The following is a 22,788-nucleotide window of genomic DNA, read 5'->3' as shown; positions in this document are numbered from 1 at the left end:
AAGGAGGAGCAAAGCAAATACAGTTTTCCTCTGAGCACCTGCAAACTTGCTTATTCATGCATAGCAATAGTTTGACTTACTGTTACTGAAACAATTTGCAGTTATATATCCTTTTTCATTAAATTAAGCTTTTTCAGTGTTCAAAGAGAAAAAATAGAATTTAAAAATATCTTATGCTGTTTTATGTATATTATTGTATTTTAGGTAATTTTTATCATTGTTTTATATCTATTTTAACCTTTGTTTTGGGAGTTGCTTTGAATTCAGTTTTTGAAAGAAGCAACTAAATAATAATGAACAACCACACTTCCCTTATATGCAGAAGATTGATATAAGTGCATACTTACATTGTGCATATTGGCACTTGCCATATGGTAAGCCAGAAAATTATACCAGTACATGCAGTCTTCTTGTGATGGTATATACTGTTTATAACATTTCTTGTATTGATCAACTACTTTTTTATGTAGTGCCTAAAAAACACAATGCAGTTGTTAATGTTGGACTGAACTTATCCTTTATGTAGTCATTTTATTGAATTAAAATAACTGAAGCTGTCCTACTGCTACAAGTATACACAGGGTTGATAATTTCACTTGCCCCGCTCACCATGATGAGAGGGGAGCCAGGATCTGGTCAATGTACAAGAAGACACTGAAGTTGGAGCTATAAGCATGCTGATATGCTGCCTCTTTCCACCTTAAGCTCAGATCTGAGAAGGAAAATGTTTGGGTTTCCCTCCTTGCCCAAATGGTACTCCAAGCGTGCACTGGACAGAGGAAGAGCAAACCACTGCAGCTCCAACCTTCCTACAGCGAATAATTGGAGACAGGAGGATCTGAACCTGAAGGGTGCTCTGGGCTCAGTATGTCCATTAGCTGCGTAGGTAGAGCAAGCTGATACACTTCCATCTCCCCCTTCAGTTTTGTAGCAATATATCCAATGTCAAAATCAAATTAAAGAATTAGAATTGTAGAGTTGGAAGGGACTCTGCTGGTCATCTAGTCCAACCCACTGCAATGCAGAAAAACCGCAATCCTAGACAGCCTCAGAATTGGACAGAGGGCAAGAGGGCAAACAGCCAACCACATTTTAGAAGGTTTTATTTTTTATTTTTACTACAGTTGATTACTCAGCAGAACTGACAAGCCACTCACCCATCCTTCCTGCACATGGCTGTCAAAGGGCCAACCTAGTTGATACGTTAAATGAATGCACTGGACATATGTGGTTTTTGTTATTTCAATGGCAGCTGCCAGACAGGGGGTTGATACACCATGATGGCACAACAAAGCATACCCACCCTGCTGCTGAATTGCAGCCAAAGGCTTCAATCCAATACGATAGCATACTCCAAGCTTCTAGGTAACCTAGTTTCTCAAATGACTACAATGTGAGAAGCAGCTTGTGTAGTGAGGGATGAATAAGCAGACCTGTCCCAACATTAAAATCAACAAAGGATCCACAAAGTTTTTCCCCAAGCATATAAAGCCACTAAACTGAGCTTTTAAAATCCATCTTCTCCCACCCATTTTAGTATCATTTCCCAATATTTCTGAAATATTAAGTGCTTTCACAAAACAAGCTAAAATTATGCTCCAAAGATGACGCAGTACTTTCCCCATAAGGAAGCCCATTTTAATAACCATAAAAAGCAAATAAAACACTTTTTTCATTTCAAACACTTGAGGAAATTCAGAAGAATTTAATTTTTAGATACTTCTGTTTGATTATTATCAAATATAAATAGATTCCTCAAGATACTCCCTCCTCTTGGACTTTGCTCTGCTAAGGAATAGGAAGCATGCAAATTATTGTGTCATACAATAAACCTGCCAATGTCATATAGTGCCACTATTAATCTAACTAAGCATTTTACGTTGTGCTGTATCAAAATAGCTTTAAAAGTTGAATTAGTATTCAATTAAGAAATTAGTACTGAAGGATATCTAACTGTACAACTAGCAATTTAAATAAGAAGATTTTGAACACTGTCTAAGTACATTTTAAAGCTATGTCTAATTCTTATATAAGTCACCATTAGAAATTCAGAAGCATACTTGAAGCTGAGAGCGATTCTTCTCTGTCAGAAAGTCAAGCTGGAGATCATGCAAGTAATACTTGAATGATTTTCCATTCCGATCACAGAACAGGAGAGATTTGTTAACAAATTCTTGCAGTATGTCTTCAGCTTCCTCTGTCTCCATATCCCAAAGAATACAGAATACCTGAAGTGCATTTTGAAACAAATAATTGGTCAAGTAGCAAATACTTTTGATGATAATCAAATTCAGAATTTAAAATATGCAAATGAATCAAATTTCTATGCAACCAAAGAAAACCAATGAAATCCATAAAGTTTTCCTATGTATCAGTAGGAAGAGCCATTTTTAGCAAGGGGAGCACATTCCATCATAAGCAAACCTCTGGAGGCTGTATGTCAGTGGTAGATGGGACCAGAGGCAGAAATTGGTAGAGCAACTGGTAAGAGTCTTACCTTTGTACACTAGACTGCATTCCAAGCATGAAAAATAAGGTTTCTTTCTCTCTCCCCCCGCCCTGCCCCAATCCTCCATCAGGCAAACAAAAGGCATCATCACAGTTCTAAGGTAAATTCCAAGTCAGGTAGAAACACCAGTGCGAGGCTCAGAAAGCATCCTTCAGATGGCATTCAATGCAGCACTCAGACAGAAATGTTTTCGTAAAGGATAATTCCCCATGCCTCCTCCCTAGCCTGGCCTCAACTAGAGCCAGAGCTTTCTCGGCAGCGGCTCCAATCTGGTGGAACACTCTGTCACAAGAGACTAGGGCCCTGCGAGACCTGACATCTTTCCGCAGGGCCTGCAAGACAGAGCTGCTCCACCAGGCCTTTGGTCAGGGCGCAGCCCGACTCCCTCCTCTGGCAATCTGCACAGAATTTTGCTTAACGGTTTCCATCAATTTGATTTTAATTAATTTTTATAATGAAATGTTTTTAGAATGTTGCATTATTTGATTGTTGTTAGCCGCCCTGAGCCCGGCTGGGGAGGGCGGGATATCAATAAAATTTATTATTATTATTATTACTATTATTATTATTATTATTATTATTAGTGAAGGCCCCTAATTAAGTTTCTTCTGAGGGTCATGGATCTTGCTAATATCAGCAGAAGCCTTAAGCACGTACTTCTACTACAGTGGTACCTTGGGTTAAGAACTTAATTTGTTCCGGAGGTCCGTTCTTAACCTGAAACTGTTCTTAACCTGAGGTACCACTTAAGCTAATGGGGCCTCCCGCATGATTTCTGTTCTCATCCTGAAGCAAAGTTCTTAACCCGAGGTACTATTTATGAGGTAGCGGAGTCTGTAACCTGAAGCATCTGTAACCTGAGGTACCACTGTACTAATTTTATTATTTATACCCTGCCCATCTGACTGGGATGCCTGGGTCCCAGCATATATAAAAACATAGTAGAACATTAAACCTTAAAAAGCTTCCCTATACAGGCCTGCCTTCAGATGTTTCCTAAATGTTATATAATTACTCATCTCCTTAAATCTGATGGAAGGGTGTTCCACAGGGTGGGCGCCACTACCAAGAAGGCCCTCTGCCTTAACTCTCTCAATTAGATTTAAAATTAGTATGAACTGTTCCCACTACATAGAAACAAAATTGTACAAATATAGATATAATTTTTATGAGAATCTGTGAACTATTTTTCCAACTGCTTTTTCCATGTTTTTCAGCTACTAAGTACTAATATTTAATTATAATATTTGGTATTATTAAGAAAATATATGTACTACTTTTGACATCTTTATCCTAATGTTTAACTAGTGCTCCACTCTATATCAATGCAGAAGCAATTTTAAGAACTGTTCCAGCAGTTGATACCCCTAGCAGCTGCATAATGCCCACCACCCTGTGAGCAAACAGGCAAGCACTTCAGAAACAATCTGACCTCTGAGTCTTCTTTGGCTAGTGAGGAAGGGAACAAGACCAAACATTATATATTGCTCTGGTTCGCAAGAAGCAGCTTAGTCATGCTGGCCACATGACCCGGAAGCTGTACGCCGGCTCCCTCGGCCAATAAAGCGAGATGAGCACCGCAACTCCAGAGTCGGCCACCACTGGACCTAATGGTCAGGGGTCCTTTTACCTTTACCTTTACCATGGCATTGAGAGAAAAGGAGAGAAATTATGCTCAAGGATGGGTCAGTTCTAATGTCACACTCATTACAACATCAGTTTTCTGCAAGATGTCATGGTCACAATTTGTTTTTATGATTTAAAAGTCACAATCTCCATAACCACCACCAGTGTTTCTTTAAAACGGGTTTTACCTTTGAAGGCACTTTAACATCCTTTTGAAGGACAGAAAGATCTCTGTAATAGTCTTTGAAATCTTTTGGCAACATTTCAACACTTATGGACATGGCTTCATCAAGTGCTTCATAATCATAAGATGATGATTTCCTTATTCTTTTAAATTGCTTATTTTGAAGTTGTTTAAGGTAGTATTCCCAGCGATTGGGGAAATCTCTTAATAATGCTCCTATCAAAGATACCACAAGAGGAGAACCTGAAAAACAGGAATGGGTGAAATTACTAAATGAAAATTAAACTTTTGATAAAAGAATAGCCAATTATAAAGAGAATGCTGTGAAGGAAATGTAATTTTTACATTGAGTTGCTCACTGGTCTAGCTTAGACATCAAAGTTAACCGTAGCTAATTGTTTACTATGCACATACAGTGGTACCTCTGGTTGCGAACGGGATCCATTCCAGAGCCTTGTTTGCAACCTGAACAGAACGCAACTTGCGTTTGCGGGTCACAATTTGCCGCTTCTGCGCATGCACGTGACATCATTTTGAGCACCTGTGCATGCACAAGCGGCAAAACCCGGAAGTAACCCGTTCTGTTACTTCCGGGTCACGGCAGGATGCAGCCTGAAAAGATTTAACCTGAAGCAAACGTAACAAGAGGTATGACTGTACTGATCTCACCCACTTTGCTTCTCTGCACTAGCACATGGGAGAAGAAACCATGATACCTCGGCTTAGCATTATGTTCAAACTGTGGGTTTTGCTTTGTTTTCTCTGAAGCAATGCATGATCTGTCAGTCAAGAGCAAACCTTAGATACAGTTTGTAGATTATTCCAAGTGAAAAAACCCCCACAATGCTCAGTTTGAAAACAGCAAGGGATTGTGGTTTCTTTCTCCTACATTTTTGCAAAGGAGGTACAAATGCTGCATTTACAGTAAATCATTAAATATGGTTTATCATGACATGTGAATGAGGTCACAGTCTAGTAAACAGCAGATATAAGATGAAAGTTAAAAATGGTTTGTTTCAAAATGCAGAGAAAAGGAGCATTCTTACCTTTGCATTCTTTTACAATACAATCAGCTTTTTCTGGTAGTTCTGTTATTTCTATATTAACAAACCGGGATAATATTTCAAGTGATTTTTCATGTGTTAGTCCACTTTCCACAGGAACTTCATATTTCTTGCCTGTGTTTAGAGTTAAGATTCAAATAAAAAAGGAAATATTTAATTTAATACATGCTACATATGAATTTACACTGTAATTAGGATTTAAGTTACAACATGGGAATTTTAACGGGGCTTGCTTAAATGTGCTGTATTTATTTATTTTAATTATTTAATTATTGTTGTTCATGGTATATATGCATGGTATATTCCATAGAATATATGTGGTTGCAAGGGACCACAAGGATCATCTAGTCCAACCCTGTGCAATGCAAGAATCTTTTGCCCAATGTGAGATTAAGAGTCACATGCTGTACCATCTAAGGTATTATTATTTAATTTCCTCTATTGTTGTCTATCTCTTCCCTAATACAGTTGTCTGAATCAACTATTTACAGTTTTCTCAAATTTTGTATGCTCTTCAGTGTTTCTCACTGATACTGGGTCATTCTGTGAAATTCACTAAGAAGCTAAATTAATAAAAGCTCAAATCCTGTCTTTCTACATCTCTGTCTTCCTGGCTACATAACAGAGATTATGAGCTATTTTTCAAGGACAGTGCAGTTTTTCTCCTCTGAACAATGCTTACATTATTGTTCCACTTAGTAATAATAATAATAATTTTTTATTTATACCCCGCCCTCCCCAGCCAAGGCCGGGCTCAGAGCGGCTTACAAGCAATAATAAAAACAAGATGAATGATTACAACTTAAAACAAAAATAAAATACAACATTAAAATAATGGAACATTAAAATATTAAAAAGTAGCCTTATCGCAGGAGGTGAAGGAAAGGAAAAAAGAAAGAGAGGGAGGGAGGGAATCAAATTGGCTCCAAGCCAAAGGCCAGGCGGAACAACTCTGTCTTACAGGCCCTGCGGAAAGAAATCAGATCCTGCAGGGCCCTGGTCTCATGAGGCAGAGCGTTCCACCAGGCCGGAGCCAGAATTGAAAAGGCCCTGGCTCTGGTTGAAGCCAATCTAACTTCCTTAGGGCCTGGGACCACTAGGGTGTTGTTATTTATGGACCTTGAGGCTCTCCGTGGGGCATACCAGGAGAGGCGGTCCCGTAGGTACGAGGGTCCTAGGTAAGTGTTAATGGTAGTCATGGCAACACAATTAAAAAAACCACACTGTACATGAGTAACCTTAAATACTTAAAAGGAAGAAGACGCAATCCTTACCAGCTACAGAATCTGTTACACTCCTATCTCTACTGGTGATAAGAACCTGGCAATGACTGTCAAAGGACTTTAATACCCAGGAATCCCAAATGTCATCAAGCACCAAGAGAGACCTATTAGAAAAAACACACGTCAAGCTTGGAGGCACTGTACACCTGCTTTGAAGATTCCTCAATATGTTAAGAACCAATAGACTTTTCATTTCACTTCATTTTTCAAAAGTGCTCCCTTTTAAATATTTATTCTAAACAAAAAATTGAGTCTCATGTGCTTTATATCCACGACAACTAAAATTGCCCAGAAGAAAGAATTATTGTCCGGGACAACTCTCAAGAGCTTGACTGGACCAAACCATAGCAGTTCTATACTTAATGAACAGCATTTTCTATGTATTTTACATTTATTAAACATTTGCAGAGCTAAAGGACATGCTAATATTGTATTCAGTGTTACCCTCATTTGAACGTATTTGTTAAAAGATAGTTGTTTTCCAAAAACAGCTAGGTATGTTACAAGAAGCACAATAGAAAAAGCTAAATACTGCTAAATTCTGAATCTGGATGAGTTGAGATCAGCCAGAGATAGCTGGTGACTGTGGAGAAGCCATGGTCTGGAACTACAGTGGTGCCTCGCAAGACGAAAAGAATCCGTTCCGTGAGTCTCTTCGTCTTGCGGTTTTTTTCGTCCTGCGAAGCAAGCCCATTAGCGGATTGCGCTATTAGCGGTTTAGCTGCTATTAAAGGCTTAAGGGATTAGCGGATTAGCTGCTAAAAGGCTATTAGCGGCTATTAAAGGCTTGAGGGATTAGCGGATTAGCTGCTAAAAGGCTATTAGCGGCTTAGATCAGTTGATAAGCGGCTTAGATCAGCTGTTAAGCGGCTTAGGGGCTTGGGAAAAAGGGGGGAGAGGGGGGGAAAACCCGCAGGAACTCACAAGACATTTTCGTCTTGCAAAGCAAGCCCATAGCAAATTCGTTTTGCGAAGCACCTCCAAAACGGAAAACCCTTTCGTCTAGCGGGTTTTCCGTCTTGCGAGGCATTCGTCTTGCGGGGCACCACTGTAGTTATACTGAATCAATTCAGTAAGTCTTTTGGACATACGTTCAACATATTGCTCATTACAACTAGAATCAAATGGGAGTAAGGAGTTCTGTTAACGACAACTAACAAATCTGGCTCATGCTTTAGGTCAGAGTGGTTTAACATGAAGCCTGCAGGGCAGCCTTTTTTTGGCAGCCCTTGCTAAGTACTAAAGGAGCGTTGCTAGCGCTAACGACCATTCTCTTCTATTTTCAATTAAACATGTTAATTGTGTATACTAAATAATATTAACTATATTGTGAACACTTCAATTTATGACCTGGAAATTGAATTCAGTGTGTGTCCTGCAGGTTCTGTATAGAAGTACTCTTGCAGCCCACTTGGTCTGAAAGGCTGGATCGTCCCGCTCTAGATGAACCAAGCATGCAATCTAGAATTCTTTTCAAGCAAGTAAACGTGCAAAAAATTCACCAATGGTAAGGAACTTTAAATTCACATGCTAGAAGACAGAGCATTGCTAATTGTGACTTGGGCTGGATCTAGATACATCGAAGAAGCGGTTCAATTTAAAGCATTGTAAATTTAAACAGGGAAAACACGTAGAAAAGAACAATGTTATATCGTACATACAACGCATAAAAATCTCCTTTTCTTTACCAGTCTAGCCAAGTCCTTGGAAAAGTCTTGATTAAGCCAATGAGTACATACATGAAACAAAGACAACACAATTCTAGTAGCTGACTTGAAATATTCAGATATTTCTTTACACTATTGACAGTACCTTGGGTATTTGCGCAAAAATAGCAAACGAAGGCGATCTTTAGCTTCCTCTATATTAAGTGGTGGCCTCTGAGAATAAGTGAAGTCCTGGTCTAATCTTAGACAGAGATTCTGGAGTTTCATTAACAGACCTGCTTTGTCTTGTTTCCCAACAGAAACCCAATGTACTCCTCCTGGGAAACAATCTAGCAAAAAGATGCAAAGTTGAAATTATAATATATATAGATATAGTTACATGTATGTCTAAACATAAACAAATCTATTTATTTTAAAAAGCAACAAAGCTAACTGAAAAAAATTATAAATGTTTATATTTGTGCCTAAATTGGCTTGTTTTCCTCTCCCCTGCCATGCAATTTACTTTTGTGACATATTTTCTAGATTGTAAGCCTGAGGTCAAAGACTGTCTTGTTTGCTGTTGATATTATGTAAACTGCTCTGGGAATCTTTTGGCTGCCAAACAGTGTAAAATGCCTAAAATAATAAATAAAATCAAGCTGTTTTAAGAGAAACAAATGAGAACAGGATGTTTACATTCAGCACAAATAGGTATAGGACACATATATTGCATCATTCAAAGAGGGCATATAGGGCTCAGTTCTCAAAGCTCAAAATACTGTTACTCACACCAGATATGCTCTTTTGCTGCTATAGCTGTTGAATGTAATACCCTTCACTTTTACAGTGATAGCAGTATTACATGAAAGGTTAGTGTACCAATTGTGTTACAAAAATAATGTAATTAGTTAATATGGTTGCAGCAACATAGCCATCTACACGAGATCCAAAATACATTTTCAGTTTAGGGCAAGTCATAGCTTATTTCATAACTACAGTATTTGCTTCTGTGAGTCAAACCGCACTACTCCTCATGTGATTTTCTAGTATTCACAAATAAAAAATTAAAAAATACATGGTTCAGGCAAGCTATTTTCACCACATATCACCTCTTGTCTGGAGGTAAACTATCCTTTGCAATAACCTCTAAGAAGCAGAACATATCTTATTGATACAAAACAGCTAGAAATACCTTTCAAAAGACTGTGGTCACGTAATGCTTCTGCCGCCAAAACAGTCTTTCCACAGCCTGCCATGCCATAAACAATAACCCATCCTGGATCGTTTTTTAATTTATACAATTTCTGTTGAACTCTATTTGCTAGTTCTGGACGAGTGACGAACACGACTGGTCGCTGTGGAACACCACCTTCACAGAGAATTGTCTTAACTTAAATTCAAAAACAGAAGATACAAAAAATTAGAAAGAATGTAGACAATATAACTTGCAGAGTTTTAAAGTATTAAATAGAAATACTATATCACCACTCCTAATACACAGAATAGCATCATCACTCATGATAATTATTCCATTTAGACGCCAACTAAAATATTTTTGGCTTCAAATCACCTAGGTTGTAGGTGTAGCAGCCAGCCCTTTAAAAGAAGCACAAATTGCATTCCTCAGCTGTTTGGTATGGAGACAATCCTGGAAGGGAAAATCAGTTTAACCTTAGTCCCAATCAGTTTAACCTTAGTCCCCAATAGTAATAGTATGAAAATTAAACTCCTACACACAAGCCACAAAAACTAATGCAACCCTATTGTTGACTTACTTTAGTGGATTTGTATATTGTAGATTAAATCACTTGGAAGTGAAGGGACCATAGAAATTAAATATGTCCTGAAATACTTTTTTCAATAAAAAGCAGAGTACAGAATATTGTCATGCAATGAAGAATAGTTTGTCATACTGACCATATGAAGTTACTCCATCCATAGAATTCTTTCCATTATAAGGGGAAAGAATAGGGATGCCATCCTGGAGAAGGGCAGCAAGATCTTTGTATCCCTCATGAAGCAGTGCATTATAGAAGGATACGTAAGCATAATTATCTTTGGCAAGAATTATTTTTACTAACATAGCTGCTCGTTCTCTCTGTGTAGTCTAATAAGGGAACAAAAAGACAATACATATTTGATACAATCTATTCAACCTTCAGCACTTTTAAGCCCCATTTCAGGCGCAAGGACAAGTATACAGAGGTTCCGCTGTGATAGTGGGACCTTGCGTTTAAATCTTTTCCACTGAAATCAATTAAGTTTGGATTTAGGTGGATTATGTCCCATACAACAATTGCTAGGTTACTTAGCGAGCAATCCAGGCAGTTGTGCACTTCTGCAGGCCAATATGATGCATGTCAGATTGTGGGACGTGGGTGGCGTGGGACGCGGGTGGCGCTGTGGGTAAAACCTCAGCACCTAGGGCTTGCCGATCGCATGGTCGGCGGTTCAAATCCCCGCGGCGGGGTGAGCTCCCGTCGTTCGGTCCCAGCTCCTGCCCACCTAGCAGTTCGAAAGCACCCCTAAGTGCCAGTAGATAAATAGGTACCGCTTTATAGCGGGAAGGTAAACAGCATTTCCGTGTGCTGCGCTGGTGCTGGCTCACCAGAGCAGCTTCGTCACGCTGGACACGTGACCCGGAAGTGTCTCCAGACAGCGCTGGCCCCCAGCCTCTTAAGTGAGATGGGTGCACAACCCTAGAGTCGGACACGACTGGCCTGTACGGGCAGGGGTACCTTTACCTTTACCTTTTTATGATGCATGTCTATTCCAAAATAAGTCTCAATGGCAGTTTTTGAATGTCATCCTAAGCCATAGTTTAGCTGCAGGAAATGAATAACCCTGGTTTCCTTTTGCACTTTCTGAGCTTCCTCCCAGATGGCCAAGAGTTGTTTAGCAACTGTTGCTTTTAGTTAAGCAGGATTTGTCATGTTATGTGATAACAACACAGTAGTTAAGATTAAAACAGTTTAGCTTAAAACAAGTCAATTTCAAGTCATGGTTTATAAAATTTGCTTGTTTTAAACTACCTGTGGCCCTCCAGATGTTGTTGTATTCTATCAGTCCCAACCACTATGGTCAGGGAAGATGGGAATTTGAGTTCAACAACATCTGGAGTTCTCAGATTGCCCACCCAGATTTAAATTAACTGTACACAGAAAGCTGTAGTTAACTAAAAACAGAAGTGAAAGCTTCTTTTGGCCACCTGGTAGCAGAGCACAAGCAGCTAGAAGAATAGGTTTATTCACATTGTGCTAAACAATGATTTAGGATGACGTCCAAATGCGAGCACTATGACTTACTTCCAGGTAAGCATGTGGCGGGTGGCCTTGTGGGTTAAACCACAGAGCCTAGGGCTTGCCTATCAGAAGGTCGGTCGTTCAAATCCCAGCGACGGGGTGAGCTCCCGTTGCTCAGTCCCTGCTCCTGCCAACCTAGCAGTTCGAAAGCACGTCAAAATGCAAGTAGATAAATAGGTACTGCTCCAGCGGCAAGGTAAATGGCGTTTCTGTGTGCTGCTCTGGTTCGCCAGAAGCGGCTTAGTCATGCTGGCCACATGACCCGGAAGCTGGACACCCGCTCCCTCCCAATAAAGCGAGATGAGCGCCGCAACCCCAGAGTCGGTCACGACTGGACCTAATGGTCAGGGGTCCCTTTACCTTTACGCATGTGTACATTTGCAGCCTTAATACCATGTACATACCACAGGCACACATCTATAAAGTATTAATTCAACAAAACATACATTCATATGAAAAACCATGTCTAAGATACTCAGGGAGACAATTGCTCAAACCTATGAAAGAATGACACCCCTCTCCTCAATTTTTTTTAGGACACAGTCTGAGTGCAACCAGATCTTCTAGAAGGTGAAGACGGTAACATTTTATTTAACGTAAATTGAGCATGTCTATTTTGCTATGTTTCCTATTAACATTATTAAATTACTGTTTTTAGTCACAGAGTAAGTTATTTTCACTTAGTGGCCACTGAAATAAAGGGGAGAGTCCCACTGATTTCAAAGCCATCTGTCTCCAGATGAAGCTAGTTGCAATTAGTTCCCATGGATAGGTAGTCACATGTTAATTTAATGACTAACTATCCATGGGATCTAATTGCAACTAGCTTCATCTGGAGCCAATCCAGGTTTTCATTTAGCTAAAAATATTTCTACTTTTTATGTTAAAGGTATCAACTTTACAACTTCAGTGTTCAACTTTGTATTGCACTAATGTCCATGAGAACCAGAAGAGCACTGCATTTATAAGAGAGTCTGTAGGTGCTTAAATATTACAGCAGCATAAAATACAAAAACTGCAAATAGTTTACCTGGGCTTTTACTTTCTCCTCTTCCAGCAATGTTAATGCTTCATCCGCAATCATATGATCCATTATGTAAGAAGTTTTGATATCTCTTTCCAATGCCTCGCAATTCTGAAGCAAATAACTTCGAGCCATCATATCCATTTTTATTCCAACTTGTTTCTTCCTTGCTGAATGGTAACATGAGCTAGCCAAGACAATATAAACTTAGTAAATTTTAAAAAATACCCTTAAAGTGTGTAAAAATCACCATTACATTATTTCAAGAAAAACTAAAATTGCCAATCAAGTATCAATCAATCTCCTTTACAGTATTGGCATGAAAAGTGCATTGTATTCATGGACTGTTAATCAAGTAAAGACTGCTATGGATTCTATGGATTCTTATTAGACATACAACACTTACCAGTATTTCAATCTGCAACTGATTCTGGAGGCATCAGTATGTAGGTAGTTTTTTAATTATTCATGAACCAGGGGTTCACTGAAGTTTATAATACACCATTCCAAACAGTATTCTGAATGTAACAAAATAAAAAAATCCTTAGAAAACTTTATCAGAAGATAATTCAATAATGCAAAGGAATGATGATCTGAGGTAGGCAAGCAGATATGTGAATAAAAATGTTATTTAATGATCTTGGGAAATATAGATAGCAATACTAAAGAAGCACAATATTAATTGAATCTACAGTAATTCACAGAAAAGAAGTGCAGTTAAATATGCAGATATTAAAAGTTTTTATACACTTGAAAAAAAACTGTACATGACCTATATAGAGTCTAAAAAAACTATTAAAGCCACTGGAAGCTTGAGATTATAAAATTAATGTTGACGAAACACTCTACAGGTTTAAAAACGACTTGATCAAAGTGCTCTCCAAGCAATGGACAAATGAAATTGTACATAAAACACAGCTAAATCCACATGACAATTAAAAAACACACACATCATTAGAACACAGATAAAGTTAACAGAAGACTTTCCAGTAGACGTCGCTGCTAGACTAACGTAGAACATCCATTACAAACTTCTGTAGTACAGTGCAACACACACTAGGAGACTATTGTTTACCTCTTTATACTTTATTGGTCCATACAATTAGTAAGAAGCTGCTGGCAACAGCAACGTAGCTTCCAAGTATAGAAGAAGTTATTTAAAGCACACCCTGCCAGTTATCTTGTCTACCCATCTGAATATACACACAAGCAAAAAACAAACTTGCAAAATAATGTTAAGTCTCCAGACTTCACCAACTGAAGCCATTCTGCTCCAGATATGCAAGGACAAACCACCGCCTAAACAAAAGGCAAATAGAGGGATGACATACGAGCTTGGATATTTGCCCACATAAGCCATCAGAATTATGCGGAACAAAAGACTTAAGGAAGTGCATCCGAAAAACGGAATAATCTATTGTTACTGGGATTTGCGCTGTCAGGTGCATCAAGTTGCGTCTTCAGGCAGCAGATTACCATCAGAATTTAGTGACTGCCCCGGAGATATATGCGCATATAAATCTATCACCTGTGTGATAATACCCAAGCCCAGCCCCTCATTTGCCTTAATCAAGAAACACAGTACAGGGGCGGACTTTTGAGAAGTCAATGGGCAGGCGGCCCACTCCCCCGCCCCGGATAATTTAGCAATGACCCCCCCACCCAAACCGTCTCTCACCTCCTTCTTCCCCACCCCCCTCTCTCGCGCCTGTTCGTGTCTTTCTTATTTTCTCCTCACAAGGCTACGCCCCCTCTGCCCCCCTCCACCTCACGGCTGCCGGAAGGGTTACCTGAGGAACACAGGCAGCACCGTGCGCGTTTTGTGGGGAGCGGGGCAGGGGCGCAGCTTCCCTGACAGGGTCTGCTTCTTCTCACCCCGGGTGGGGCACCCAGGAAATAGCGGCCACTTCCTCCTCCCCGGGGCAAGGCGAATGGCGAGCGGAGGCGGGGCGAGTCCGCACCGCACCTTCCGAGGGGAGGCGCCTAGTTCGACTGAGCCCCCGCCTCTCAAGAAGCCCCCCCAAGAGGCGCTGGGCGAAACAAAGCCGCGGAGGCTCGTGTACCCAAGTCGGGTGCGCGCGCTGCCGAGTGCTCGGCACCCGCCAGCCAACCAGAAAGGAAGAAAGGAAGCGCGCGCGCCTTTCGCCATCCTCGCTCGTGAATTTCGTTCGACCGCCCCTCTCTCGCGCCCGCGAAGTTAGGCGGGTGGGGTAAGTATTGGCGAGCATGCGCTTTGACGTGGCGCCGAGAAGTGGATGTCTGCGCGTGAAGACCCGGGGCTGAGGTAAATGTTGGGAGAACTTCCGCTCCCTCCTTGGTAACGGGGGTGGGTGGGGTGCTAAACTAGGGAGCAAGGAGAAGAGGGAACGGGTGGAATGAGGGGTTGTAAGCTTGAAGGGTGCAACCCCAAACAGCCTTACTAGGGAGCAAGGCTGTTTGGGGTTGCAACCCAAACGACCACGGTCTAGTATACTTGAAGGAGCGTCTCCACCTCCATCGTTCTGGCCGGACACTGAGGTCCCGCGCCGAGGGCCTTTCTGGCGGTTCCCTCACAGCGAGAAGCCAAGTTACAGGGAACCAGGCAGAGGGACTTCTCGGTAGTGGCGCCCGCCCTATGGAACACCCCCCCCACCAGATGTCAAAGAGGAAAAATAACTACCAAACTTTTAGAAGACATCTGAAGGCAGCCCTGTTTAGGGAAGCTTTTAATGTTTAATAGGTTACTGTATTTTAGTGTTCTGTTGGAAGCCGCCCAGAGTGGCTGGGGAAACCCAGCTAGATGGGCAGGGTATAAATAAATTATTATTATTATTATTATTATTATTATTATTATTATTATTATTATTATTATTATCCTGCACTTGCGTTCCTTAGCAGGCAGGCTTAAGATGCCTCTGCAAGGCTAACACTCCACTGACTTGCTTCCTAATGAAACATGCATAGGATGGGGGGGGAGAGACGATGCTCAGTCCATTTTTGAAAAGATTTGTAAGTAGCGAGTTGTCGTCCCCCAACCTACCCCCGCTTGATCTATGCAGGCATTCCCGTATAAGACGTTGGAAATATGGCTGAAGTTAAGCAAAGAAGGAAAGCTAACCTTTCAGGCAAATCAACTGAAGATCAAGGGAAGACAGCACCGATATTGAGGACTACTGGTGATGAAAAGTCCGGCTGGCGGGACCCACGAACGGCCTCGAGTTTACTGTCCCTTATAGCTTGCCTAGGGCTGACATGGTAAGCAAAATGACTGGGAAGTTTGTCTTTACACTGATGTCTTCTGCAAGTGATAAGCCCAAACCCGTTTCTTCATCTTCAGCTGCTTGGCAGGTTCAGCTTTGGGGCTCAAGTCATCTGTCTATACTGTTAAGTATAAACATCATACCTTAACGGAGTCCTTCACATTTGCTCTTTAATTATGGCATATATTTTTATCTGAATTATAAAATCAAGGCTAAGCTGAAATCATACATGCAATTATTTGAGAATAAATCCCATTCAACTCAATTTACTGCTAACTAAACATATAGGATTGGGCTACCCAAGAAATTGCTGAGAGTCAGTTCATTCCAATATTTATGCATCCATATTTTTGGATTGCAAGTTGTGCTGAAGTAGGTGATTCAGTAACGTGGAAAAAGTCTATTGCTTTTGTAAGTTGTTTGCTGATTCTGTTTTTCTACATTTCCCAGGTTTCTTTTTCAGCAGTCAGCTCAGCTGGCTGAAGTGGAAGAGAAATACTATTTATTAAAGCAAGAAGCTGCCAAGTTTCAAGATACAGAAAATAAGATTAACTTAATATCTGAAAAGGTAATTCAAAAGGGTGTCATTTTAATGGTGTGGGTGTTTCTCAACTTCTCTAAAGTCTGAGATATTTTTCATTAACTGGTATTAACTGTACCTTGCTAGATAAACTACACTCAGGTGCAAAATCAAGTTTAGTAATTACATTTGCCATCCATATATTAAGTCAGTTTCTTTTCTCAAAACCAGATGCTTAAAGTTGCAATCTTATACAAACTTCCTGGAAGTAACACTGAACTTTTTTCTGAGTAGATTACACTTTAAATTGATTTGAGCTGCTAAACATACTTGCTGAGAAATAAGTCTGTCATATTGCAGCCACTATTTTACCTTTTGAAACAGTTATAGAGCATAATACTGAATACAGTAAATACTAATTAAGAATGTATTCAGAAATTATTATCAGTAACCCTACCAGAAGCATTTATGCTGTCTGAAATTGTATTCATTTAGATGGCTTTTAAGTTTTACTTTGTATAGTGCAATTACTTATGAAAAATATTCTAATATTTATTGTGTAAGTCTTGTGATCATGAGACTGTAGCTTAAATGGATGGTCTTTTTTCTTTTCATGTTTTACTTTCTGATGTTACTTTAAAAAAAAACCATTCATTTTGCTGCAGATTGCTCTTCTGAATGACACAGCTATAGAAGTGTCAGGATTAAAGTCTTTTTTTTGCACAGCCCTGCTTCCTTAGTGTCTGCTCATGACACTTACACACATAAGTGCTTATAGGATTGCCGCCTTGGCTTCAGCTTTAGAAAAATGTCATTGATCTAGGATGACATTTCATTTCTTGTATATTTCATACTAATGTTGCAATTCTAATCACGCCATAAATGGAAGTATGTCCTTTTCAACATTGGATTTTTCTACCAAGCAGAGGATCAGGCTGCACAAAGACAGCCAAAAGGTTGGAAACTGAGTGACCAGTGTCACACTAGAAGATACAACAGGAATGTCCTTTACTCTCCCCCCCCCCTCCCTGTACCCTCCAATCTGTTCTGAAGGGTCCTCCAACTTCCCAGAGCAAATCGGGGGGAGGGGGTCTGCAGAGGGGAGACCCATTTGCACAAGTGGGCTATGGGTTGGATGTCAGCCATAGACTTGAGGCTATGTATGCATGTGGATTTACAAAAGCAACTAAAAGTCTTGCTATCCAGTGCCAAATAAGAATTATGTCATGTGCCAGAACAAAGTTTGTTTTAAAACTGCAAAATAATTTTGAAATACTTCAGAACAGTCAATATCTGAGCTGAGCATATTGTTTTGTAGGAAATTACTGCCTCCAGGCTACCTTGTAATGCAATTCATTCCTCCCTATGGCAACATATTGAAGTACATTTGGCCAACTCAAAACACGTTTCTGGAATTTTAATTCTAAAGTGAAATTTGTTTAGTTTTTTTCTAAATAAAGCTATGCAGAGTTTTGAAAGTATGCATAGAACAAATTAATATGAATCAACAGTTAGTTGCCAAACGCATGTGGACTCAGTCTCTCTCATATATACAGACACACCCACGCACACATGAACGACTTATTTGGAATATGTATCTTAAAACTTATGTTTATCAAAACCTTTGTTTTATATTTTTAAAAAAGTGCAAAATCTGTATTAAGTGTAGATGGACATTGTTTTGTGTTACAAATGCAGTTTGAATCATCTTCGGGTATCCTGCAGGAAGCCTCTTTCTTTCTCTCCATGATGACCAAGTTTGAACAAGAAGTATTTAACCTCCGTAACATAATAAATGACATTCAGAACAGTGAGCAGGCACTCTCTAAAAGGATGCAGACCACTGATGCAAAATTTCAAAATATAATCAAGTCCTGGGAAAAGAGCCAGACTGAACTGGATACAAATACTAGCAGTTTAAAATCGGAAGCCAGGCTTTTACATATCGAAGTGACTTCTCAAATCAATGCAGCAGATCAAAAACTAAAATCCCTTTCTGAAAGACTGAAAGATCTTGAAGACAGTACTGTAAGAAACCTCAAAACGTTAAGTAGGCAAGAGGAAGATGAACTGGCTAAAGTTGAGCAGCAGCTGCAGTCTGATACCAAGGCAGTTGGAAAATTAGAAGAACAGCAGAACAGTATATTAGCCAGAAATAATGATCTGAGACAAAAGCTTGCAGGCTATGAACCCAAACTGGAAGAGTGCAAAACTCATTTACCAGCAATAGAGAATGCCATTCACTCTGTTCTTAGAATATCAAGGGATCTGATGGCTGTAGAGAAGAAAATGGAAGACATGACTACAAAAGTGTTCAGCGTGGAAGATGAAATGATGAAAGCCGTATCTGATATAATGGACATACAAAAAACTCTTGAAGGCATGCAGTATGATAACAGCCTACTAAGACTGCAGAATGAAGTGCTTGTGTTAAAGGAGAAAGTCCATGACTTTGCAGAATCTACAACAGAAACCGGAAAAAATACAGAAAACTACCAGAGTGTGAATGATGAGTGAACTAGTCATAATGAACAGTACAGTATTGCTGAAGCAACTGCAACTTCATTTAGCTGACTGGCAGTTCGAAAGCACATCAAAGTTCAAGAAGATAAATAAGTACCGCTCCGGCGGGAAGGTAAACGGCGTTTCTGTGCTCTGCTCTGGTTCGCCAGAAGCGGCTTAGTCATGCTGGCCACATGACCCGGAAGCTGTACGCCGGCTCACTCGGCCAATAAAGCGAGATGAGCGCCGCAACCCCAGAGTCGGCCACGACTGGACCTAATGGTCAGGGGTCCCTTTACCTTATTCACTGAAATAAGCAAAATTTCCCCTTTACATGGGAAGACTTTGAAAAGGTGAAAATACATTTGCATTTCTGTGTGGGGTTTTTTATTGGAATATGTATTTGCATGTTTGTTGTACTTTACCCCTCAAATACTGCATTGTATTAGGAAGACATATAATATCTGTTAATGTGTTAAGATGTATTATTCAAGTTAATGTACTTAGACTAATTTCAGCTTAAAAGGTTGTTTTAAATGCCTTTGCAGGATTAACTGTTACAAAGTTTGAACACCATGCTTTCAGAGAAAGCAGGTATGGACAGATATAAGATCACAAAGCTAATAGGTATAATGATAAATAAGCATAGCTGTCAACATTTCCCTTTTTTTAAGGGAAATTTCCTTATTCCGACTAGGATTCCTTGCAAGAAAAGGGAAAAGTTGACAGCTATGTAAATAAGGGCTTTATGAAGTAAAAGCAGGGGAAACTATAGATATTTAATTGATATGGAAAGAAATGTAATAAAGCCACAGGCATATTAATTGTCATATGAAAGGTATTCCCACTTCACCACTTGCATATGCTGCACAGAATCAGGCAAGTCAGAAAAATAATAGTTATTTAGAATGAGATGGTACAATTGGGTGTGATTGGCAGGAAGGAAACAATTTTCCTTTGAACATGACTTTGAAAAACCAACCATTCTTCTCACAAACACATTTGTTTTGCTTTAACAGTAACTAAAATGCAGCAACACCATTTTTTCTGGATAGTAGAACCTATTAAAGTACTATATGCTAGTTTTGTATGCACTTGCCTGTGTGCCATTTTTCTGGAATATTGCCACCCAAAGTGTATTTTATTAGAAAGAACATCAGTTGTAATTATAACAAGCTATTATATTATCTTGTTTTGCTTTGTTGGAATACACAACTGTTAAGGAGCTAACTTGTAAAGTGAGGATGAAGACAATGTCTGATTGCTCCTCCTCAGTTTTCACATGTTTTTCTCTTTGTTTCCATACACTGCTTGTTGATGAGAATCAAGATTTACAATTTTCCCCATTGCTAGAAAACTAAATACGCCCCTGCACTCCATTATGCCTGTTTTTGGGACCTAACACCATTGTTTAATAAATTAATCAGAAACATATGTATGAGTTGCACATCCTTTCTCCCTTTAAAGTTTGAGGGAAACACTAAAGAACATATTGTACACTAATCTTTTAAATAAATTTCAAGACAGCTGGTATAAAATTAAATTGCAATTTTCTTATGATTTTTTTTTTAATTCTTAGTGTGAGAAGACATTAAGCTTAATGGAGCAACTGGAAGATCTTCATATAATTGCTCAGATGAAGCACCTGCAGGAGGAAGTGAGCACCATGCAGATCTGGTCTAGTAAGTTAAGTCAAGAAGAAGAGGAGCGTCAGCAGAACTTAACATCTCTCTTTCGTGCAGTTACTAAGTATGAGGAGATTATAACTTCAGTAACTAATAACTTCTCTGTAAAGATTGCCGCTGTGAAGACTGATATTAGACGCATTTCAGGTCTTGAAGCAGATGTAACCTCACTGGTAGAGAATCTACATACTCTAGAAGACAAAGTTGATAAAGCTGAAAAGACTACAATAAAAAGTATAGGGACTCTCCTTACAAACAGCATTGACAGGACTACAATACTACGGAGTTCTGCATCTGAAAATGCCAGACAAATAGAACACATTAAGACAAAATCATCTGAACTGAATGCTGAACTTAACAAGCAATTAAATAAGCTTTTAGATTTGGAAAGTGATAGAGCCAAAGTTCTTACAACAGTAGCCTTTGCAAATGACTTAAAACCAAAAGTACACAACTTAAAGATGGATTTGGCACACTTGGAACCAATGCTAGATGAACTAACATTAAGAATAGGAAGACTGCTTGGGGATCTAATGGAAAGACAGAAAGAAATTTCTTTCCTGAATAAGAAACTCTTCAATTTGACTTCTGCTCAGAGTGATGTTAAGACTATGAGTGATGAGCTAAGTGAAGTTTCAGATTTGAAATAGTCCTATCACATCAAGCCTCAGTTCCAGCACTGCTTGAGGTTGCTAGGTTACTCTTCAAGATTTAAGTTTTGGGGTTGAAGCAATAGTGAATTTAAGATTACCTGCTTACAGCTAATTGAATTCAGAGTAAAACGTGCATAAGATGGTGCTGTCATGTTCACTACAACTTACACCCAAGGAACTATTGAGGACTGCAGTCTTACAAGTAGGAGTGTCACATATAATTGAGTTACATTCAATCAATGATAACTAGATCAAAAATTATTCTATAAACCACAAAGTTGTATTTGTAAAACGTGTTTCAGTAAGTCTTGAATGGTGTTGGATGTTAAAAAGATGATTGTAGAAGACCAAAAATAGATGAAACCAAAAGAATACTGCAAGCAGAATTCTGCTCAATGTCTCAACACATTGAAGTACAGTAAGGAAATCTTCCCTTCCACATTAGGGGCAGGCTCTGCTGGATCAGCAGCCCTCCCATTTTTCAGGAAAGCTATTCTGGAGGCAAGTTAGAAGATTTGTCTGAATCTATAGATTGTAAAAAAATAAAAATAAATTATCCATATTTAGAGTTGAGAACTGACATCAACTGGGTAATACATGCACACACTTATAAGGTATTTAAAAAGTTGTCTAATACCTTTTATAGGTGGATTGTAGAGCCATGTTTATAGTACTATATACAGTTTCAGTCACTCCATCTCAAATGAGAGCTAATAAAGTTATATAAAAACACAACTAAATGAGTGCGTAGAAGAAAAATTACTAGGGACATTTGTATACCTGTGGGAAATGATTTTTCTTCTTTCTTGAAATAGAATTCTGGGTCCCCTAACAATTCATTGGCAGAAAAATGACTTTACAAATACATATTGATGGAGTTCAGTTGCATGCAGTATAAATGGTGGCAAACAGATTTTAAATGGGAGGGTATCATTTCCAAAATCCTGAACAGCCACTGCCAAGGTAGATGACCCAATGGTTTGATTTAGGAAGCCATGCAATTATTAGACACTAATAAAATTGAACTTTTCAAATAAATTACATTACTAAATACCAGTTGGCAGTTATTAAAGGACAGCTGTTACATCTTGCTTGTGGGCTTTCTAGAAATATGCCTGGTGCTGCTGTAAACTAGGTGGATCTTTTGAGGTAATAGTGTTCTTTGTAGATGGCTGATAACATACAAATGCATATATAACTATTGATTTTAGTGCATCTACGTGAGAGTATGACTCACCTTGATTACTGCCCACAGCTTTTTATTTCGGCCTCTGACCACTCGGAACTCCTTCAGGCTGGGCATCCATAGCTATGGCTATGCATCCCGTTTGCAAAAGGGCTCTAAACCAGCATATACCCCCATATCTGTTTCACATGCCAATGGACACTCCATAACAGCATCAGGGTACTGCCGGCCATATTTAGCAATGGATTTATGACTACTGATCTGGAGGGTGGCAACACAAGAACAAGCCTTGTCAATGGTGGCTCCCCACTTGTGGAATGCTCTCCCAGGAAAGGCTTGCCTGACACCATCATTACATATCT

General features: G+C 39.4%; 2 protein-coding genes across 7 annotated transcripts in view; one reads left to right on the top strand and one right to left on the bottom strand.

The window, feature by feature from the left end:
• Positions 1-14,700, bottom strand: part of APAF1 (apoptotic peptidase activating factor 1) — a 40,680-nt gene extending 25,980 nt beyond the window's left edge. Inside the window, exons 1-12 of one of the 2 annotated variants that reach the window (XM_083400509.1) lie at positions 14,432-14,562; positions 13,717-13,834; positions 13,048-13,159; positions 12,648-12,828; positions 10,233-10,422; positions 9,508-9,705; positions 8,479-8,662; positions 6,658-6,770; positions 5,366-5,497; positions 4,324-4,562; positions 2,061-2,228; positions 348-473 (exon numbers count right to left, since the gene is read on the bottom strand). In XM_083400509.1, the coding sequence (XP_083256635.1) occupies positions 348-473; positions 2,061-2,228; positions 4,324-4,562; positions 5,366-5,497; positions 6,658-6,770; positions 8,479-8,662; positions 9,508-9,705; positions 10,233-10,422; positions 12,648-12,785 (1,488 nt within the window). In that variant the 5' untranslated portion in view covers positions 12,786-12,828; positions 13,048-13,159; positions 13,717-13,834; positions 14,432-14,562. Of the gene's footprint in view, positions 1-347; positions 474-2,060; positions 2,229-4,323; positions 4,563-5,365; positions 5,498-6,657; positions 6,771-8,478; positions 8,663-9,507; positions 9,706-10,232; positions 10,423-12,647; positions 12,829-13,047; positions 13,160-13,716; positions 13,835-14,431 lie in introns of both variants that reach the window. The other variant, XM_083400508.1, reaches the window with a different exon arrangement.
• Positions 14,701-14,712: 12 nt separating this feature from the next.
• IKBIP (IKBKB interacting protein) lies at positions 14,713-21,980 on the top strand. 5 transcript variants are annotated; one of them, XM_083400589.1, is made up of 4 exons: positions 14,713-14,851; positions 15,680-15,875; positions 16,331-16,448; positions 20,482-21,980. In XM_083400589.1, exons 2-4 carry the CDS (start codon positions 15,706-15,708, stop codon positions 21,235-21,237), a joined length of 1,044 nt encoding a protein of 347 aa, XP_083256715.1. In that variant the 5' UTR covers positions 14,713-14,851; positions 15,680-15,705; the 3' UTR covers positions 21,238-21,980. The 5 variants fall into 5 exon arrangements, with proteins under 5 accessions (XP_083256715.1, XP_083256712.1, XP_083256714.1 ...); XM_083400586.1 differs by lacking the exon at positions 20,482-21,980 and adding an exon at positions 18,099-20,336; XM_083400588.1 differs by having other exon boundaries at positions 14,794-14,925.
• Positions 21,981-22,788: the final 808 nt, after the last annotated feature.

Source organism: Podarcis tiliguerta (assembly GCF_965153285.1).
Source record: "Podarcis tiliguerta genome assembly, chromosome: 10".
Taxonomy (NCBI): domain Eukaryota; kingdom Metazoa; phylum Chordata; class Lepidosauria; order Squamata; family Lacertidae; genus Podarcis; species Podarcis tiliguerta.
The sequence above is the reverse complement of the archived record's forward strand: the minus strand, read 5'-3'. Positions and strand labels throughout refer to the sequence as shown.